This window comes from Chrysemys picta, chromosome 4 (assembly GCF_011386835.1).
Source record: "Chrysemys picta bellii isolate R12L10 chromosome 4, ASM1138683v2, whole genome shotgun sequence".
Taxonomy (NCBI): domain Eukaryota; kingdom Metazoa; phylum Chordata; order Testudines; family Emydidae; genus Chrysemys; species Chrysemys picta.
Genome location: NC_088794.1, coordinates 21130093 through 21152294, shown reverse-complemented (window position 1 = coordinate 21152294; position 22202 = coordinate 21130093). Strand labels below are relative to the sequence as shown.

The 22202-nt window shown below is 54.0% G+C and overlaps 1 protein-coding gene across 5 annotated transcripts in view; it reads left to right on the top strand.

The window, feature by feature from the left end:
• ATP2B4 (ATPase plasma membrane Ca2+ transporting 4) overlaps positions 1-22202 on the top strand; it is a 103863-nt gene that overhangs the window by 39499 nt on the left and 42162 nt on the right. For all 5 annotated transcript variants that reach the window (XM_008173757.4, XM_008173759.4, XM_008173756.4 and 2 more), the window contains exons 2-4: positions 7610-8191; positions 18649-18846; positions 21375-21632. In XM_008173757.4, coding sequence (XP_008171979.2) covers positions 7996-8191; positions 18649-18846; positions 21375-21632 — 652 coding nt within the window. In that variant the 5' untranslated portion in view covers positions 7610-7995. The remainder of the gene's footprint in view (positions 1-7609; positions 8192-18648; positions 18847-21374; positions 21633-22202) is intronic.

The window sequence follows — 22202 nt, the reverse complement described above, 5'->3', positions numbered from 1 at the left end:
ACCCTGACAAGTTGTGCATCTTTCTCCTTAGTCGTGAAAGGGCAGTAGGTAGGGTGGTCAGAGCTCAACAGCTTGTGCCTGACTCCCTCCTGCCCCCCCGCCCCGCCCCCAAGAGCACCTTGCTACCTTGAGAGCAAAGAGAAACTGCCAGCTCCAGGAGATGGCCTAGTAATTCCCTCAGCCAGGGCCAGAATCCATTTTGGGACTTTCAAGTACCTCTGAGCATCCCAGGTAAGCCATGTTGGCTGAAATATTGGCTGTGAGCAAAGGAGCCCTCTCCCCAAGTGACACTCTGGGGGAGATGCAGGAAATGCTGGCCTGGACCATTGTCTCGGGAGACAATACTGCGTACAACGCTTTCCAAAGACCCCAGGAGAGGACAGAGTTGGGCTGGGATCTGCAGACCTGGAGCCGAGGACAGGGAGCCAACAACTTTTTTGTTTTTAGACCATCTTTATCAAAAGGAGTCAGTGGCTTTTGGATGCCTCCATCTTTTTAGGTGCCCAGCTTTGGACCTCTCCAGCCTGAGCAGCTGCTGCTTCAGTCCAGCCCCAGGCCAATCATCCAGCCAGTGCTTGCCACTGATCTCTGCCCTTTTAGATCTGGGAGCTAGGACCTCTCCTTCTCCCCTCCCCCTCCCCCCAGGGGACATGGGTCCTCATGAGGAGTGAAGCCCCTAGTAGGGGCATGGGGAGCTCGGAGCTGTGGAGAGAGGCAAATAAAACCATGCACTGTGATTGCAGTACCCAGAGCCCTGTCTAGAGGGGAGGGGGAAAATGCCCCCCTTGACAAGTACTTACTGGATGTTAGGTTGGGCCTGACTGTTTTAGAGAGACTAACTTCTCTGGCTGCCTCACACCCTCACCTGCTTCTGCCCAGGTGTAGCTTCCCTTTCTCTCACATGGGAATGCCCTGCATTCCTAGGAAGAGGTCTGGGCCCCAGATCCCACTCGCCATTCTGTGTTGGTCCCTGCAGTGGAGAGATGGTGCTTAGATGCCATCAGCTGCGCTTCTGCCCGCTTGCCTCTTGCTTTTCCACCCCTGGGAGAGGCGCCCTGTCTCCCTGATGCCAGTAAGCGTCTTCTCCCTCTGCCATGCTGGAGGTGTAATGCAGCCGTTTATTATTCCGGGCAGGTTTGTCTGCAGCACTGCATCAGCTCCATCATTCCTCATCAGTCGCTCCCTCCTCCTCCTGCTCCTGCCAGCTTCTCTCTCTCTCTGTTCCACACCCCCACACTCACTCCCTCCGTACACACTTCCCTGCCTCCCTCCCTCCCGTTCTCCTTTCTCACTTGGCTACACACCGACTGTGACTGTGCTGGGAAGGGTGATGGATGGGAGTGGCTGGCGGCAGGAGTCTGATGGGAAGGGGGTTTAGTGGAGAGGGAGAGGGGGCTGTGTATGTATATTTGGGGGGGTACATGACAATGATTTTTAGGGGGGACCCAATCTCACCCTCCCGTGAATCCTGTTCCCCTCAACCCAGGTGGAGAAAGGAAGGAGCCTGCTGCTGTGCTGGCCTCCCCTGTCAGCAGACCCCAGGCTCCTCCTTTGAAAGGATCCTTTGGGCTTTAAATCTCCATCTCCCATTTTTGATGCCTCTGCAGCGGGCTGCATAAAACCCAGCCTTGCCAGCGGGGCTGTGGCATAGCTGCCAGCCCTGCATTACATCCACTGGGTGCCTGCCCAGCCAGCGCCCACCCTTCCCCAGCTTACCCGGCCTTTAAATGTTTCCACCCTTCTGCCCTATCCCTGCCCCGACGCTTGCAGATGTGGCTGGGCTGGGGCGTGATCAGCTGTAGAGATGGGCTCAGAGTCTATGACCCTGCTCCTCCAGAGGGTATCAAGGCCAGTTTAATGCAGAGGCGTTTTAGCGTAGGCCTCCTGGGGCTTATTCCCTAGTCTTCTCTTGACCTACAGGAAGCCTTCACTTGCCATACCCCTCTGCTACACAGATGCCCATCTGGAGGACACCTCCTCCAACCCTCTCTTCTTTCCTAGCCCCAGCCCAGGGCACTTAGCCCTGGAGATCTGGGTTTAAAGCTTGCTTACCCTGGTGAATTCAACGGAGTTGTTTACATTCACTGGCCAGGGTGACTCTGGCTCATCACAAGGCAGCACCGTTGGCTGTTTCTGCTCAGCAGGTGTCCCAGGACTGGAATAGCGGGGAACTGGAGCCAAGAGGCACTGGCATGGCTGGACAGGGTGGTGCAGGGGGAGACACAAGAAGGCAATAGCAGAGGGGAGCAGCAGGGCGGGAGTGAGGTGCGTCGGCAGAACTGTATAGAGGAAGCCCAGGGCAGGAATATCAGGAAGGAGGGGATTGCTGGTCATGGGAGGCATGCTGGTGGCACTGATGCAGAGGGTGGAGATGGTTCCCTTTTCTCTAGAGCTCTCCACGTGTGGCTATTGCAAAATGATGACGGTGGATTCATCAGAAGCCAGACTCTGGGTCTCACCCAACCCCCAGAGCTCTGAGACAGTTGAATTCCCAGGTCTCAATCCTGTCCAGCTCAGGGACCCACTGGTTGAAGAACCACCTCTTGATGGACCCACCCTTAATCCTACCTGAATCGGGGGACAAATGTGCTAGGAGCCCTCTGATACCAATTAAGAAGACTCACCTGTTGGGGACTTTCTCCACTTCCTTTGGGCTATTGAAGGGTCAGTTGGGGAACAGAATCCGTGCCCCTCTTGTCCACCCCCTGCTTCACATGACCTGTACTTGGTGGAAGGATGTAGCCTTGTGCAGTGGCGTCTCTGCACTTGGCTGCCAGCAGCTGAGTGTTCGGGCTGTTTGCAGCCGCCTTCTGGTCTTCCCCACTGCCTTTCCCTCCCATTGTCGCTCTCCACCTCACTCTCCCTTCCGAGGAAGGGACCCTAGGAAAGAACAGCTTCCCCCTCGGTGCCTAGAGGCTCTGGAAACTAATTAGGAGAGTTAGGGACGGTCGGCTGAATAATGCCGGAGTCATTAGAGGCTTGTTAGAGCGCTGCTGTTGGAGCTTTACTCGGGCTTTCCTCCTTCTCTCCTTGACCACGGTGGGGCTGGAAGGAGATTCAGGAGGGTCACCCCACCCCATGGGGTTCTTTCTGTCCCTGGCAGGGGCTCTGGGGCCATTTGTCTGGCTCCACAGAGCACCCTGAGCATGTACATTTAGTAGTTTTCCAGCTTTAATATTTAACACCCGAGAGGGGACTGGCTGGATTGGGCCTTTGACATGTAAGTTGCCTGGAATGACATGGCTAGGTGGGTATTACCTTAGTGTCCCCTGGTTTGCTGTCTGCATGGTTGGGGCAAACCTACTGTGGGGTTCTTCCCACTCCCCCCATTAGGGTGAACCTGGCATATGTAAGAGTGTCACCGGGGAGGTGTGAAGTTGTAGACCTCATGGGTCAAAGCGTGCCCAGGCTGAGCTTGCACCTGGACTCCCAGATGAGGGGGTGGCGGTCCTTAAAGGAGACTGAAAATGCTTTTGATCCATCCCGGCTACACCCGGATGCACAGTGGGAGCGTATTTCCTGGGCATGCCCCGGGTCTGTCCTTCCCAGCGAAGAGTCCCGGCTGAGCTCAGGGCCCCAGTGTTGCAGGCACGGTACCTGCACCTTGTCCCTGTCCTGGAGAGCTTGCAGTCAAAGTAGAGCTGACAAGATTTTGGGGGGGGGGGAGAAACAGGACTTGCCAAAGGTCACCCAGCAGGTCTGTGGCGGAGCCAGGTCTCCTGACTCCCAGTTCGGTGCCCTACCCTCTAGGACCACGGTTCCATTCCACTGGGCAGCAATGCAGAGTAGAGCCATGGGAGTGTAAGTGGACTCTTTCCTCCCCCGGGAGTCTGTTTTTTTTTTTCCTCTTCTCCTCCTCTCCCCCCGCCTGCCGAGAGGAATCCCTGGCACTCCAGTTTGGAGGAGGAAGGGAATCTGGGGAGATAATGATAGGTGCTCTGCAGGCTCCTCCAGGGGTAATTATGAATTCTGCAATTCCAGGATTAATTAGCTGCCTTTCCCTTAACCTCTTAGCAAATAACATCTTCTGAAAAGAGCTATGAAAGGGAAAAAAATAGGAAAAATAATCCCCCCTACCCCAACACGCTATTAATCAGCAGGGGTCTGTTTAATTGGATCTGCCATCGCGTACCTCCTCCCGCAGGGAGCTTTAACGCCCTTAAATGATAGATGAGTAACGACTCCACTAGAGAGGCTCCTGCATGCCTGTGGGGTGGGGGATGGCAAAGCAACTAGATGGATGGACAGATGCGCTTTCTTCTATAGCACCAAGCCATGACCTAGAGTTGCCCCCCTCGTCCCATACCAATGACCTACTGCAGGGGTTAATAATAATATATGGAGATATACCTATCTCATAGAACTGAAAGGGACCTTGAAAGGTCATTGAGTCCAGCCCCCTGCCTTCACTAGCAGGACCAAGTACTGATTTTTGCCCCAGATCCCTAAATGGCCCCTTCAAGGACTGAACTCTCAACCCTGGGTTTAGCAGGCCAGTGCTCAAACCACTGAGCTATCCTCCCCCCAAAGGCTTCCTTAAGGGGTCTCTTGTTTTAAGGCTGGGAGGAGGCAGACTCTATATCCCTGAGGTCGGCCTACTTTTTTAAGGGGGACCCTGAAAAGTAGTAATGGCCTATTAGAGTTCCTTCCCCTAAACAAGCAATTTGTTGGTCATCCATGTGTGTCCAGGGCCCAGCACAGTGGGGCTGTGGTCCATGATTCATGGTAGCACCTAGAGTCCCCGGTCAGGGATCAGAGCCCTGTTCTGGGCACTGTTCAGGCAGGGATCACCAAGCCCATCCCTGCCTCAAAGAATCTACAGTCAAAAGCCTAGATTCCGCAGGCTGTTCTGCTTGGCTGGACCCCCACGGGCGCTGAGATCCACCCGCATTGGACAGTGTGCGGGATTGGGACCTTGGCTTATAAAAAGATTCAAAAAGAGGATGAACAAACAGGAGGAGGTGTGGTAGCAGTGAAAGGAGCAGGGGTTTCCTGGCAGACAGTAGCTACAGCTCCCCACTTTCCCCATGTGCTGCTTGGGTCTGCTCTGGGTGTCTTGCTCAGCCTGGGTGTTTGTGACACCAACTTAGCTGGCTGGCTTCCCTGTCTGTCTCTGTCCCTGGTTCTCCTGCACTAACATGATGCTGCCTGTGTTTCTGGGAATGCCCCAGGGTGACCCTGTTCTCACAAAGGCATCTCTTGAAGACACTTCTGCCCTTGTCATACCTGACATCTGTAGCAACTCTTAAAATTCCCTTCAGAGGCTAAATTTGCGGGCACACAGACAGCATCTGTCAGGTTCTCTGCCCCAAGTGAGGAGAGCGTTTCTCTCCAGATCAGTCTCTCTCTCCTGCTCTATTGCATGCTGATTCCATAACTTTAGCCACCAGCCCAGAGTCTTCTCTTATCCTGTTTCCTTATCGCTAATCTCCACAGCCCAGTCTGTCCCTGTCTTCCCTGCAAGTAGCTGAATTATGCTGGGGGATGGGTGGAGTCATGACAACACCCCACTCCCTGGCCTAGTGGGATGGTTTTTCTGAGAATGCAGCTTGGATCATGTGCGTCTTTGCCTCAGGGGGTTGGTTCCATGGGATCTCTGCCATCCTATTGCTTATGGAGGGAGTTGGTGCATCAGAGAGACTGAGACTTTCCATGTTGCGTTCAGAGAGAAGGGAAGGGGATAGGGTGAACAATTCCAACAGTGGACAGTGCCTAGCAGTATACCCTACCCTAATCCCTCCTTCCCAATTTGCCCATCTACATCCTTGTGCTTCTAGTGCGCGCCCCCCCCTTAGGTAGAGTGTTATCTAATTGCGTTGCATTCATGCCCAAAGGCCCCATACAAATGCCTAGGAAGAGCCTCTGCCCCTGCCCCTCAGAGCTTACAGTTTAAGAAATCGGGTGCGTCAAAGGACTTTGGTAGGTAGGCTGCTGTGAGCTTCCTGGTCTCCCCAGTCCCGCTTCAGGACAGGTGCAACCCTGAAGAAATCCCAAATGGCAGTTGAGATAAGCCCGTGCTGTGCATGCATTTTCAGGGTCAGTGAAATTGAGCAGACTGCAGTCCTGAGTCCAAGCACTAAAGAAGGCACAGGTGCTCTTGGACTGTGGGTGGAGAAAGCCCCCTCTAGCAATCTGGGGAGGGGGACGCCCTCAAGCGTTCAATCCCCTGACCCCTTCCTTGCCAGCTGCTTCTGCTCTTGGAGACTGCAGGGAAAGCATGGGGCCCCCAAATGTTTGGAATCCAATTGGTGTATGATGTTCCATCCCAGCATTTCCCTAGAACTGTTGCAGGTGAGTGGCGTTTAGCTGACCAATACTAGAGCCAGGGGGAAGGAGGACTTCCTCCTCCTGAATGAGGAGGAGAAGAAACTGAAGTGGATGTCTTTGCCCATCTGGAATGGGCTCTTGAATCCTCCCCAGTTTTAATATTTCAGGCTCCCTCCCCCTTCCTGCTTCCCACTGAGACTTGCTCTGGAATTCTCCCTTCCATGCAGGATACAGCTGGTGCTGACTCTAACTCGGCTGTCATCTGCACGTGGGGCTTCATTGCTGAATAAGTCATAGTATTTCTCGCCTCCTCATTGCCCCATTCTAGGTAATGGTAATAGAGCTAGTAATCCTTGTACAGATGGGGAAAGTCGGGCAAAGAAGCCAAAGGGATGAAGTCTAAAAAGCTGTCTGTATTTAAATGTTTGGGGTTGTTTTACCCATGTTAACTGACTATCCACTCAATAACTTAAAAACAAAAGGCCTTTTACGCTCCAATTTATTTGTCCACATTTATGTTTGTTTACGTCTTTAGCTGCGTCTCCCTTCCAGACAGGAGAAATCAGTGGAGTCATTTTCACGTTTTATGTATAGTCCATTTCACAGCCAGATTCTCAGGGCGTCCCTGGCATTGCAGAGGGGTGTGTAAGAGACAGCTGTTTTCCACTGGAAGTCTTTGTTTTTAAAACCAATGAATGGAAATATTTCTCTTCCTCTCTGCTTTGGGCCAGACAGCTGTGGATGAAGCAGAGCGTCACCTGGGTCCTCTTCCTGCCCCTGACTCAACTGGCAAGTCACTTATCCTGGGGGCCCTCAATCTTCCCTGCTGGGTAGTTTGGCCAGTGATGCTGATGCACTTTGAAACGCTTTGAGATCGAGAGATGAAGGACCAGATCCTCAGCTAGTATTTAGCAGCATAGTTTTGTTGAGGTCAGCGGAGCTTAGATTTTTAAGCTCCTGGGAGTGAAGACTGTCTTGTTCTGTATTTGTACAGCACCTAGCGCCATGGGGTCGTGGACCATGAAAGGCTCCTATGCTTCCCAGTAATACAAATAATAGACCCATTTCTGCTAGCTAACAGTCCAGCTTGAAAAGGACTGTACTAAAAAGGACATGCTAAACTGGGCATGTCCCTTTAAGATCCTGCTCTAAAACAGGGTAGAGGTGGGATTAGAACCTGGGGGTTCCTGGCTCCATTGCTTATTCCTAGACCTTGCTGCCTCCCAATATTTCTTGCATAGGTGCGTCCCTAGCACCGTGGCTCTCGGTCCCCTGTTCCATGGCACGTGCGGCTCGGCTCTCTTGCTAATGATGGTATTTTTGTTTTAAATCTGTCTTGCAGCTCCTGTTGCCGCTGGTATCCAGGGAACCCTCCTCCTTCTCCAAGAGATACACACTGGTTGTTGCTAAGGTCGCTTCCACGGTAACATGCACATCCTGTTTACACCTTTATCTGGAGAAGTTGGGCTCAGCTAGTCACGCCAGCTTCACCTGGGAAGCTGTAGAAGGAAGCATCCGCTTCCCCACTTCTGGCACCTCCGCTAGGATTCTCCTTTCTGCCAAGGCCCCACCATCCAGTCCTCTCCAGGGCCGTGGAGCTAAGGCGGCTGCTGGGAGCTGCCAAGGACCGTCTGTGTCCCCTGCGGGACATTCAGGGGAGGGAGGTGAACAAATAAGAACCAGCGTTTTTCCGCTTGCGTCTGTTGCAACTCGCGCTGATTTGGCAACATGACGAACAACGCTGCTGACCACCATCCTGGGAATTCGGTCACCGAGGGCAGCCATGAAGGGGATTTCGGCTGCTCTCTGGTCGATCTGCGGACCCTCATGGAGCTTCGGAGCGGCGAGGCTGTCGCAAGGATAAATGACACATACGGGGGTGTGCAGAACATCTGCAAGAGGCTGAAGACGTCGCCGGTAGAAGGTAAGGGGCTGGGCTGGCCCAGGCAGGTTAGCAGAGAGGGACTGAAACGGGAGCGGTTTCTCCCAAGCTCCCGTGTGCTCTGGAGGATCAGAGGGGAACTGTTCCTGATCTTGCCTGTTATTGGTCAGTGATGGGTTAGAATTTGCAGTCTTGTTAGGCCTAAGCCTGCAAATTGGAGGCCACAGGCCTATGCTCCCCATGTAGTTGCATGGCTCAGTAGTTGTGAGCATCCATCAGATTATGGTAAGTACCTAAGTGGTCCAATCCGAGATCGGGGCCCCATTGTGTTGGGTGCTGGCCGTACACCAAGTGAGAGACAGTCCCTGCCCCAAAGAGTTTACAGTCTAACTAGACACTGCAGCCCAAAGAAGTAGTAGTATCCCCATTTTGCAGCTGGAGGGGACTGAGGCACAGAGATTAAATGACTGACTTGGGAGTAGAGCCCAGATTTCAAGAGTTCCAGCCTTAATCACAAGACTATCCATTCACATTCTCCCTGCAGCTTCCTGCCCCCTTCTTTTTGCCAGGTCCCCAAAGTGGGATGCAGACTCCAAACCTGAGGGACTGGACGAAGGGTTGAGTAGTTCAGGAAGCGTTAAAAGCTGTGGGATTCCTTTCCGCAGCTGGCCTGGTGCCCGTGAGCTTTGCGCCACCGTTTCTGCCGTTCAATAATTGATGGCGCTAGCAGCGGGATAACGCTGGGGCAGCTTGGGATCGTGGTGAAGGAGAGTTTAAAAGGTAGGTTAGGAACTCAGCAGGCAAGTCCAGCTACCAGCCAGACAGCTGTGACTCTAGCTGAACTGGTCACATGTCCTTGCAAAGCTCACACACTAGTGTCCTGAACAGCTGTGTATGTAACCAACTGTTCCCCAGAGGCAGACACTTCCAGGGGATGCTTCTAATTTGGACACACCCACTCGCCAATTCTCCAGGCTCTTAAAAGGGCCTCATACGGTCTACATGTAAAACCAAGTAACCCTTGAGTGGGGAGCCATGCTGACCAAGTTGCTGCCTGAGGCTCCCCCCTTCCCCCCAGAACACTTCCCAATGGAAATGTGGTTGGTCCTTGCAGTGTTAGAAAGTAATGCTGGGGGGCTGATGATGATTCTAGTCGGCCTCACAGGCCAGGCTTGTGTTTACTGGAGCGTTGCACTCCATAATTTATTTTTATTTCCCTAGCCCCAAACGCTTTTGAGGACCCTGCAATCTAGGCTTGCAGGAGGTAGGATCACTTCAATGCATGCTGGGTAGCTGGTGGCCCTAGCAGAGAAAAGGGAGGAAAAGACAAGGAAAGTGCCTTTTTAACACCAATGAAGTGTGTTGGACAAGGATTCCTAGGAGAGGAGCTAATGTTAAAGCGGTAGGGACTGGGCTGGCTGAATAGGCTTGGCCATTGCCTACGGTAGGCAGAGGGGATCGGCGCAGATGGCAGCTGCATTAGCAAGGGCAAGACTCCAAACTCAGGCGTTTTTTCTTCGCTTTGAGAACTTGTTATTCTTAGCTCCTTCATGTTGTGGTGTAAGTGCTGGATTAGCATATTTCACAGCTGTGCCTGGGAACGGGAAGGTGTGGTGGGGAGAAGGGAAGACAACACAAGATGTAACGGGGGGAGGAGGGATGGGGACATCCTGTTTGGAAATGCCAAATTCAGATCACAAAGGAATGTTTCCCATGCCAAGTGGTGTGTGCACATGCATGGTGGGGTGGGGGGTTACACCTCAGATGCTGCGCTGTGCTCTTATTTCTGTTTGCAGGGAAGAGAGCTGAAAGGCAGCTGTCCTAATTCCCCCTGTCTCTTTGCCTGTTGACTCTCCCTTGTTTCCAGACCTGCATGTCCCTCCATCCCACGCAGCCCCAGTGTTGCTCTCACTTGGGTTTATTTCCATCCATCGCCCAGCGCCGAGGTTACAGTGAAGGCTGGAGTGCTGCATCCCGCCGAGTTCCCTGCTTTTTCCTGTGATCCTCCCACGTGGTCTCTTTTTCTCTTGTCTCACTTTTGGATCTTGACAGGTTGAGAAATTTTGTTCATCATTGTTGCCTGTGACAGAAGATTTTGAGGTGATCGATGGCCCTGATGCAAGAGGCATGTCCTCAGGGCTGGGGAAGACAGCATAGCCAGCAGCATGGTAGACTAATGATGTCATTTTCCTCTGCATCCCAGTAAACCTCATGTGTGCATTCCATGAGAGAGCCTGTGCACAGCTTGATTCATCCAGATAATGTCACCACAGTGACTGGCTAGGGAAACAACCAGCGGGTCAGAGAGCCTGCAGGCCCAGGGTAAATAGCCCAGCATGATAGATTTAGTAGATGGCAATGCTCTCTGCACAGAGAAGTACAGCCCTGGGGGAAGGGAATGGACTCCCCTCACTGGCAGCTTAGTGAAGCCAGCGTTTTCAAGAGTTGCTGCTGATTTGGGGGAACCTCAGTACCTGAGAGCCCAGCCTGAGATGCTGATTCAGGAGGTGCTGAGCACGCACAGTGCCAGTTGAAGTTGATGGGAGCTGCAGGTGCTCACACCTGTGACAATCCAGCCCGGGGTGTCATGTTGGCTCCTGAATGTAGGTTGAGATGGATTCCTGATGGGACCTCCAGCATGGCTGGGGATCAGTATCCATCTGTCTATTAAAGTGTAAGTCTCTGCCCCAAAGAGCTCTCTTCTGGGTTTGTACAGCACCTAGCACCATGGGGTCTAGTTCGTGACTGGGGTCTTAGGTGCTACTGCAGTATAAACCATTAATAATGGGGGAGCACAGAGTGTTTTGTATTTTTTTTTTTTTAAACTCAGCCAATGGAGTGTCATTACCCCCCCCCCCCCCACACACACACACAGTTACTGGGGCTACTGCCTAGATCTAGCAGTTTTAAGTAGATACAGGCTAACCAGTGTTCAGGACCCACCTCCATTAGGCAGCCCCTTTTATTAAGTGGTCCATAAAGCAACCCCATGGTTCGCCTGCTGAATGCAAAGAGGTGGTGGTGTTTATATGGCAGTGACGCCCAGAGGTCCCAGTCAGCAATGGGCCCCATCCTGCTAGATACTGCACAAACTGAGGGGAAGTCATGGGTGGTCTGTGACTCATTTGTCCTGGCCATTGGTGGTTGTGTCAGATGGGTTCCTCTGACCATACACGTTCAGCCCAGCTCTGTGGAGTCCTGAACCCCATGCCTGTGCAAGCTCCAGATTAGAGCTTGGAGGGAAGCTTGAACTTGCTTCCCAGGAGCCAAGACTCTTTGCATGTTGGTCAAGTTCAGTTCCATGCTCTGCAGCTGGCCCGTTTTTGTCCTGGGCTGAGCCAAAGCTTTGGTTCCAAACAGCCCACCCTTGAACCTTCTGTCCCCCACAGCTTGGGCCCATCTCTGGTATCAGCAAGACGCAGGGATGAGGCCAGGTTCGACCGCAGTTAGACATGCTGGCCACTTCTGGGCCAAATCTTCTCTGAATCTTTATTCCGCCCATTGTTTTTCATTTCTTGCGGCAGCCCCTGTGCTTCTGACTTTTGCTGGGATCAGAAGAGCGTAATGACTGAGAGGCTGTTCTTGGATCCTTCCAGTCCAGAGAGAATCTGGCCTGGAATAGCAGGGGGAGCAGCAGATCAGGACTGAGCTGCAGCAGCAAGAGTGGGGTTGGGGTCTCAGGACCAGGTAGCCCAGAGAGCCGCAGGTCAGGATGGAAGTGCAGTGACAGAGCTGTACGGAAGCCGTAGGATTAACACGGAAACATCCTCTTAAGTTGAGAGGAAGCTACAGAATCTATTTTGCCGATACAATTTGTCCCCTGGGACCTTCTGCCTTGACGTATAAAATATAGGAGCCCTCTGCGGGCAACTTCTAGTACTGCTGAATTCCGGCGTGGCTGCCCGGGAATGTACACGTCCAGGGTGTCTCACTCCCTGCACTACGTCTCCTGCTCTTCCCTGCATTGCAACAGAAGGTGCTTTTGGGCAGGGACAACGTCCGTGTGTGCTAAATTTTGTCCACAAATTGTTAGCGGCAAAGGCCATATTCACATCTCGAGGCATCTACAGCCAAGTCCAGTCTCCCTAAATGTTGAATTGTGGGGTTCAGCAAGAGGGTGTTCACCAGTGAGACTCTCCTAGGGTGTCCAGATTGCCCGGGTCAATACTAGGGTGCTTTATTCGGCACTAGAGTCCAGCTCCTGTCCCCACTCTATGAACCCCATCTCAGGAGGACAGCTGAGCATTGAGGGTTCTTTACACACAGCCTACGCTGCTCTCTATTAGAATCGTTGCATTTTGAAGCTTGAGTTTCATGGCTCAGAATGACCCCTGCTCAAGAGCTCACTGCTAGGTTTGTGTATCCCAAAGCATTCCATGACTTCTTGGGCCAGATGGATATTTAAAGAGGCCCTGATGGACTGTGTGGTTGGGAGCTAGAGAACCAGAGGGGCTGTCTACCCAGCAGCCTCCATGAAAGATCCCCCTGTACAGTCATAACAGCTTTCTTCTCTGCCACAAGGGACACTGGCAGGGGAATCATTTTGTTCTGCGCTGTGGAGCGTAGTTTGGCTGTGTCTGTGCCATGCGGGGGCCGCCTCCTGCTAAGTCATCTCTGCAAACTGGCCCCTCTGTGTTTAAGCCAAGCAGGGCTCTGGCCAGCTCTTGCTCATGGTGGGACCTGAGTCAACCACCCGGTGACTGTCAGGGGATGTGGAGGAGATGGCGCATTGGTGCCATGAGGGGAGGGTAAGGAGGTCCCCGCTGCCAGGCGATGAAGAATGTCCCCCTGCGGCAATGAGTGGATTCCTCCTGAGCTCCTAGCTGCTTCAGTCCTCTGCCCCTTTGGGTGTTATCTCATAGGCATGTAGACTACTGTCCCTCTGTTCCTCAGCTGGCCAACGGCTGTGGCATTAACCCTCTGCTCTGAGTTTGGAGCAAGGCTGGTTTGTGGTGGAGAGGGAGGTGGGGTGGGAAAGGGAGCTGTACGCGGCAGCTGTTGCTCTAAGCAAAGGCTTGTTCTGTGAGTCAGTTTGACGGGAGTCTCTCTCTCGCTTTCCTATCTACCCTGGGGGATGAGAGTGTCAGCAAATCCAGCCTTGGCTCACTCGTTGGCAATAACCGCACCAGAATCCCCTTTTCCTCCCCTGGCCCGCTCTCTCCCTCCTCCGGCCTGCAGAGCTAGGATGCAGAATCCAGCCCATAATCAGGGATCCCTGGGCCCAAGGCTGGCTTAGCCAGCCAGTCACCTCGCCCCAGCGTCCGTAGAGGAGGCAAATCTTCCCGCTGGCAATACAAAATAAAAGAACCCAGTGGGGCATGGGGAATAGCAGAGGCAAGCCATGAGAGAGACCTTTCTAGTGCCCAAGGACTGCAGCGGCAAGAGCACAGGGAGGGGTAAAGAGCCAGGGCCGGGCACCTGACCTGTTTTTCTGTGTGTGTGAACGAACCTGGAGAAGGAGAGCCACATCCAGTCAGGAGAAGAGTGGAAAGGGGATGCTGCATTCTGGGGGAGAGAGATTGCTGTTTGGGTCCCCTTCCGCAGTAGTCTCAGTGCCCTTTTACTCCTGCCAGAGGCCATGTCTACACGAGAGCCCTCTACTGGTATAGGTACACTGGTATGCTATACCGGCAAAGCACTCCTAGCGTGCATGCAGCTATCCCAGCGTAGCTGTGCCTTGTTTCCGTGTAGCAACCACCCCTGTGGACAAAACAAGATACCCCGGTGAAAGAGCCGCTTTGCCAATATAGCTGCACCTACGCTAAGGGCTTCTGCCAGCACAGCTTTGCCAGTCGGGGGTCACACGTCTTCACACCACTGGCCGGCAGATCTATAGCGGCTAGAGTCCACTGGCTTCTCAGGCCTCTAACCCATTCCCCTGTCACACCCAACACCTAGCCATGATTGGCTGCTCCTAGTCCTTGCCTTCCTCCCTGACAATGAGACGATGGCCACAGTTAAGTTGATGCCCAAAGTGGCAGGTGGGTTATTTTTGAACCTCTTCTCTCCCTCTTTGTAACTCCTCACCCCCCCCCCCTTAACCCTTTCTTTCCTTTACTTCCTACTTTAACCTGCAAACGTCCTGGGGATTGCGATGGCCTACAAGTCTATCACTTTTTTTAATCTATAATTGTTCTTGTGTCTAGAGATCCCTGCTGAGATCAGGGCCTCATTGTGCTTGGTGCTGTGTGTACAGGGTAAGAGAGGGAAAATAAACGGCCATTGGATGCCTAACCCTTTTTAGGGGCTTTTGAAAAATCGAACCCTAACAGACGTTCCCGAGGTCGCATGTGGCATCTACAATAGAGCAGGGAGTTGAGCTCTGATATTCTAAACCCCTGGCCAGTGCCTTAATCCCAAGACTAGCCTTCCTCCTCCACATCCCAGAGTCTTGCACAATTCCAGCAATGGCACCATAATAAACTTGGGAGCTTGCAGAGTGCTGCACCCCTGGAATGTCAGAGGGGGCCGTGGAGATCTCGGATGGCTTGGCTAATTTCAGGACAGCAGGTGACCCTGTAACTGGCTCATCAAGGCACGGATGCTCCCACTTTCCTGTGGGCCCCCAACTCCAGTCACTCGGAGGCTCTACTTTCCCCCAGGACTGTGGTGAATTGGTCCCCTTTGGAAGGGGAAAGGGTGTGACAGTGCCTGCTGGCAGGAGGAGGACTAGTGGAATGAGATTAGAGGGTGACTGTGGGGGAGAAGGAACAGGGCAGAGCAAGAGGGTGGGGGTGGCTTGTGAGGAGACGGGCGGCTGGCGTGTGTGTGTGAGCAGCAAGTTCCCTGCCAGGCCAGGGGCTAAGCAGTTAGGGTGGAGGGGGCGGGAGACTGCACTGACTGGATTCTGGGCTGGCACAGCCTGTGGCGGTCACCTGCTGTGGCCCAAAGCGGGGCTGCTTGAGAGAGGGAGAGCAGATCCGCTGGCATGGGCATAAGTGGGGAGACAAACCTGACCCATGGTCCATGTTTGTGCTAGCAGTTGAGGGGAACAGTTATGGGAACTTGCGGAGTGGGGACTCTGGGACATGGGGGGGCTCTCTGCTTCTGGCATGCAGCTGGGTCTGGGGAGGGGGCAGCAGCCCTGGGCTGTAAGGCGCTCGCGCTCTCTCTCTCCCCCTGTGGCAGAGAGTCTGTGTGTTTGAGGAGTGGGGATGGCAGGCAGCAGGCCCAGGTGGGGCAGGTGCAGGGCCGAGTTGTGGGGTGGCAGAGCAGAATATAGGGTGTGGGGGCCCAGCCTGTGAGGCTCTGGGGGGGACAGGTGCAGGGCTGAGTTGTGAGGTGCATTCTGTCACTCTGGTACGGAGCCAGCGTACAAGTGGGGCTGTGAGGCTCAGCCCCCTCCCTATGGCACAGAGCTGGGTGTGCCAGTGGGGCTGCAGCTGTCCTTGTTCTCTGACTCCATGTGCCTGGCATTCCTCCCTTCCCCCACGTGCTGGGAAGCGTGCGCTCATCCTCCCCTCCCAGTCCCTGGGCCATGACACCGCATGAGTCAAACCACCCCATTATTTTCCGTCCGGTCCAGAGACTGGGTGGGGCTCGTTCCCAGGCAGGCTTGTAGGGACACCCGGGCTGACTTCACTGACCAGCTTTCCTCTCCCTGGATCCTGCCGCCACACGCCTCCGTCTCCCTTCGGACTGCGTGGTGCCAGCCAGCCTGTGATGGGAGGGGGGCCTTGTCTACCCTCCGCTCTCCACACCTCCTGCCTCTGCCAGGGCTGCTCCTTCCCTGGCCCCCCTGATCTGCAGGTGGCTGCAGCTGGGTAGAAGGGAGGATTTTGTTCTCCTCCTGTCCCCAGTGGAAGCACCTGGGGCTCAAGGAGGGGAAAACCCCCTCAAGTGACAGGGAAGTCAGTCTCCAGTTAGAGGGTCTGGCAGGGTTTCCAGGCTACCCCAGCCCTAGCCCACATGTGGAGGGGAGAGACAGTCCAAGTGGCTACAGTTCAGAGCACAACTCCGAGTCTGACCTCCCCTGCCTGGTGCATCTCGGGAGTTGGCAGGAACCTGGCTGGGGCACCCTTAAGGTGGAAAATGCATTGCTCTGAGTTTTTTAAGGTGGAGCTGGTGAGAAGGCAGGGGGGTTATTGATAGATTTCATTTAAGTCCACCCCAACGTAATGCTGGTTACCCAGCCCCCAGGAGACCATTCTTGTGTGTCGCAACAGGGCAGAGATGGCTTTGTGGTGAAGGCACTGGACTGGGGTTTGAGGACTGGGCTCAACTCCTAATTATGCCCCAGACTTTTCTGTGCGACCTTGGGCAAGTCACATCCCCTCTCTGGGCCTCAGTTCCACATCTGTTAAAGGGGGGGAGGGGTTAACGCCCAGATATGGAACTGGGGCCCAGAGAGGGATGCGACTTGCCTCACTGCCCAGCTGAGGGCACACCCATTAATGGCTGGAGCGGAGGGGACCATGTGCTCCAGTGACGGGCTGCGTGAGCACCTTGATCTATAAGCAGTGGTGCGTGGCCAGCTGGGCCTTGACCATGGGTGTTGGGGGCAGCCCCAGGGATCTGACTGTCTCTCGTTAACCCTTCTCTCTCCCCCCCCCATGGCCAAAAAAATACACGTGGCAAAGGGGGCGAGAGGGAGAGGTTTCGTTGTGATGGACTTGCGCCAATATAAGACTGGTGGAAGCAGCAGCTGGGCTCTGGAGGTCTCTCCCCAAGCCCACGTCTTCCCTACAGCATCAGCCCAGCAATGTCTCCCTGCCAATGGGGCTGAATTTACAGATCCAGCCCTGGCATGAATGGAAGCACCCATTACTGTCCCTATCTGTGCAGCTCTCTGCACTGACTCTCCTTCCCTTGATTTCCCTCCCATGTCACAGGCCTTTTCTGGAGTCCTGGAGGAGGGGGACTGCAGGTGGAAGGGATGGGGAGGGCCCCCCACTTGATCTGGCCCAGGGCCCCACAAACCCCTAATCTGCCTCTGCCAGCTTCCCAGAGTTGGAAAAACCTTAGGACATCCTGGAAGAACTGGGTGTAGTTGATTGTGCAGGCTGGGGAAATCAGGAGTGATGCCTTGGATTCTCTGCCACCTTGCCTGGGAGCTGGATGCAGCGCAGATCTGGTTGTCTGAGGCTTTGTGGGTGGTACCTGCTGCCCACATGCTAGGCAGAAGACTGATTTCTCCTGAAGGCCTGGGGCTGCAGAGAGCTCTGGCAGCCACTGCCTCTCCTGTGAGCGGGAGGGAGATACTGAAGCAGGCAGCTCTGATTCCACACCCGTTATAAATGCCAGATTCACAGCTAATTTGATGCAACGTGTAAACAAGCCAGTGAGCACCAGCTGGCATTCATTGGCACATGAGAGGTTTGCTAGGTGGCAGCTGTGTTGGAAAGGTGGCGAGAATCGCTACCTTTGGTTTGTTGATCCGAGTTAGTGTGTCCCTTGTTCCCTCTGGCTTTCGCCCCTCTTTGTATGGTACCTGGTCGCAGCTGAACGTCTACACTTGAAAGACCCACCCGTACCACTGCGTCTGAGCCCAAATCCGGTGGTAGCCATGTAGACATTGGGGCTCAGGCTGGAGCCCAGGTTCTGAAACTCTCCCTCTTGCTGGGTTACAGAGCTCGGGCTCCAGCCCGATCCTGAACGTCTACACTGAAGTCTCTAGCCCTGCAGCCCAGTCCCCGCGACCCTGTCAATTGCCCCGAGCTCTGACACTCAGCACTGTGGGTGTTTCTCCACAGTGTAGACATACTTGTAGGGACAGCCCAGCTCACGTGGTGTCAAACCTGCGACTTGCCCAGTTTGCCTCATTCTCTCCCGTCCCTTTGCTGACCAGTCACACACCTTCCCTAGCAGGCTGATCTGGGTTGGTGGGGGAACCCCAACTGGGAACCAGAGTAAAGCTACCCACTGTTCTCATGACCCACTCCACCCACTGACGGGTCCCTGGCCCAGTGTCGGGGATAATGGAGAGTGTAGCGGGGGCTCCCAGGTTTCAGTCTTGCTGCATCATTCAAGGGAAATCACCCAGTTGGGCTCACTTGTCTCCGAGGGCAGCTCTGGCACTTGTAACCTCAATGCAAATCAGTGCTGTTTGGTATGGGTGGAGGAAGCTTGCCAACTTCTGGGCTGGAGCCTGATCTCTCCAGGGCCTGAGCGCCCTCTGCTGTTGTCTGTTGTAGAGGCCCAGCCAGAAAAGCACATGCATGGGAGTAACCAAGAATAAGTAGTAGTGCTGTCTAGTGGATGGGTATTAGGAGACCTGAGTGACTTCGGACAAGACACTTGCTCAGTGCCTCAGTTTCCCCTCCCACTGTCTGTCTGTTTTATCTGTGTAGGTTGTGAGCTCTCTGGGACAGGGTCTGTCTGTACAGCGCCTGACACAATGGGGCCCTGATTTTGGCTCTGCTGTAATCTAAATAACACTGAAGGGAGTGCTGGAGAACGAAGGTACCCAGGGATATCTGAGGATGATGTGTCAGCTGCAGGGATGGGGGTGGCAGGGTGACTTTCCTCTCCTCACCTCTCCTTCTTGCCTTCCCCTCCAGGCTTATCTGGGAACCCAGCAGATCTGGAGAAGCGGAGGCAGGTCTTTGGCCAGAACTTCATCCCACCCAAAAAGGCCAAGACCTTCCTGCAGTTAGTCTGGGAGGCGCTTCAGGACGTCACGCTGATCATCTTGGAAATCGCAGCCATAATCTCCCTGGGCTTGTCGTTCTATCACCCCCCGGGCGGCGACAGCGAATGTGAGTGCCCCACGGCTTGGGGGGAGAAGGGGGAGGGGTAGTGTCTCCTGGAACATTCGCTCAGAACTGGTACGGAAGGGGTTGGTCTTGCCAGGAGCTGCACCATCATATCTCCTGGGTTGTATCATCTGCGTTCTGGAAAAGGGTCTCTGGTCGCTGCTTTAGGCTTCCTCTTTAGGATCAATCCTCCGCTGGTGTGACCCTGGAGTTCCACCAGCTTCAGTGGCGCTATCTGGATTTGCACTGGCTGGTTTGCACTGATTTGGCCCAATGCCTTTAATGGAACTCTGTGGCTTTGCACCAGTTGGGGATCTGGGGCCTGATTTCCCCCTGCCCCGGCACACATGCTACCTGATTGACCAGTAAGCAGATTTTCCCTAGCTGAGTTCCCTAACATACAGCTGACATCACTGTGTTTTCCTGCCTGTTTCCTCACCAGCACACCCTTCCCACTGTACAGCTAGGTGCTACAGTGCTGGTTGTGACAGAAAATGCTAACATCCATGAGCTGATCCAAGCCCATTGAAGCTAATGGAAAGAGTCCCATTAACCTCGAATGGGCTTTGGGTCAGGCCCATAGACAAAAAGGGTTAGTTCCTATGTCCTGACCACATTCCATCTCTGTTAATTCTCTGCCCCTGGCAGTTTCCGGGAGATACAGGATTCACTTACTGCAACACCATTTAGAACAGGGCCCTGTTAAACACCTTCGAGGCGCCACCTCAGAAGCGGTTGCATCTGAAGGATGGGGGAGTCAGGATTCCTGTTAATAGTGTAGTGGAGAGGGCTTTGGGATTGTTTGGGCTTAAAAGGCGCTGTACAGAAAGATATGAGAGCCACCTTCCGAGTGTCTCTAGTCCCTGCAAGGAGAAGTCAGTGGCACGATCCTGGCACTAAGGGGTGCTGTGGGCTGGACGTGAGACCCTAGGCTGTGGTGTGGGGGGGTTGGAAGCCAGTACTTTCCCCTCCAAGCTAGAAAATGGAGCTGAGTTTTCATCCTTTGGAACCATTCAGTAGAGGAGAGGAAACTGCAGCATGTCTCGTACCCTGTGCATCTCCGCATCAGCTTACGGATCGAAATGAATCACAACTCTAAACACAAGGAAGCCAGGCAGGCTTGGCGGATGGGCTGAGACAGGCAGGGGGGAGAAATTCTGCTCTTGGCCTGAGATAGCAAAATAATCCCAATTGGAGACCCCAAGAGAAAAACAGCTCCCTGACCAGGGGCGACAGGCTGAAGAAAGGGGATGAAGGGCAGAGGGGCGGTTTGAGTGACATGCTGATCGGGGCTTGGTCTGCACCCCTGGTGTGCGGGTAGCTAGATAAATGGAGGCAGGCCTTCACTGGTGTGACGGCAGCATGCAGGGTCCCGGCTGGTCAAAGTCCTGCCTTTTCTATGGCCCCATCTGACTCCCATCCAGCTCAGTGGGAGTCACTCCATCCCCAACCTGTGATCCTGGCTGTGCAGAGCTGTATGCCTAGAACAAGGGAGGAAGGTTCTCAGGACCTGTCATGTATCCATACGTGTGTGTGTGTGTAAGCTCTTATCTGCCACCAAGATACCAAGCACTCACCTATGTGTTTATTAGTAGGCTTAGAAATACCTGAGTGATGGTCTGTATAGCCTAACCATACCAGATCCCTGTGCACATGCATAAACCATAGCTAAAATAAAAGCACCCCCATCCCCTGAACCTCCTCATCCTAGCGCATGATCATTTACGTTTTGTGTTTGTGCACTGGGGGTCATCCTGCTGTGTGCTCAGCCCCTGGGATACCTACCATGAAGCAGGCTATACGGGGTCAATCGTAGCTGTCATGAGAGAGAGACACGTTTCCCACAGGCTGATCTCATGTCAGAGTGTATAATCTAGCACATGTCATCCAGGGATCTGAGTCCTTTGCCAGAGGCATAATCAAGACTTCGCAATGTCCCTGTCAGGTGGGCTGAGAGGTGTGGTCTGACCACGTGACTTAATTCCAGCTCTGATGGGGTGCCCCTTTGTGGTTTTGGAGGTGGCTGGGCAAGGCACTTCACCTCTCTGAGCCTCTGTAAATCAGGGCCTTAATCTGTGAGGATTAATTGGTTAAGGGTTGCAAAGTTCTCTGCAAGGGCCCAGTGATGGGGCTTACTTAGTTTTTATTGGCTGCTGTTTTGTTTCTTAGATGGTGGCTCTTTGAAGTATCACATTGGGATAACAATTGAGGAAAGCGAGACCCAGAGATGGTGACTCATTCCCAAAGTCACACCTAAAGAGGGCATGTCAGAACTGTGAAAAGAACCCTGGTGTCCTGATTCCCAGGCTCCTGCTCTGTTAGCCCGGCCTCAGAAATGGCTGGATGGGCAGTGTGCCCATAGGGGAAGGGGGAGACCAGAGGGGAGTGACTTGTGGGAGAAAGGGACAGGAGGCATCTGTGTGTATGTGGGTCTTTCAGGCCCTTTGCTGTGCAACACACTGATAGATGCACCGAGATCTCCTTTACGTGACTGAATCTTCCTCTTCTCTGTGCTTCCTGCCGCCCGGCAGTGTGCGGCCAAGCAGCGGCGGGCGCGGAGGACGAGGGGGAGGCGCAGGCTGGCTGGATCGAGGGGGCAGCCATTCTCTTCTCGGTGATCATTGTGGTGCTGGTGACGGCCTTCAACGACTGGAGCAAGGAGAAGCAGTTCCGGGGCCTCCAGAACCGGATCGAGCAGGAGCAGAAGTTCACGGTCATCCGCAAGGGGCAGGTGATCCAGATCCCTGTGGCCGAGCTTGTGGTGGGGGACATCGCGCAGATCAAATACGGTGAGTGGTGGGAGGGGAGCCGGCCCACAGAGAGTTGACCTGGTCAGTTCAGGCACTCCTACCCCCTGCTGTGCCTGTCTCGCACCTTGCCCCTTCCCTCCTTGAGTTGGCTCAGTCATGGAGCTGCCCACAGTAGAAACTCAGCCGCCGGCTGCCCCCACTTGTCCCAGCATGCCTCAGGCCTGACCTTATAGGGGCTGGTGTCCGTGGAGGATAATGTCGCTAGCTCCACTCTCCCTGCCAACTTTCACCCTGGGCTCTTCACGCGCAGAGGCAGCTGTTGGTGCTAAGCTGAGTTCTGTGAAGTGCCTCGTGCTGTAGCCACTTCCCCAGCGGGGACTTTCACCAAATTGCTTTTGCTCAGGGTCATGCTTTCGTTGCACTGAAGAAAAATGTTTCTCCCGTCAGCCATCTTCTCCCCCCGCGTCCCTTTGCTGTCCATCACCCACCACTGGGAGTTCGTCTCCACAGCTATGCTGTAAGGAGTGATTTGGACGGGCAGCATGGTGCTTCGTCGTGTGGTTTTGGTTTGTTTTTCCCTCTCACCGTTGTGCCACAGCTTAGCCATGC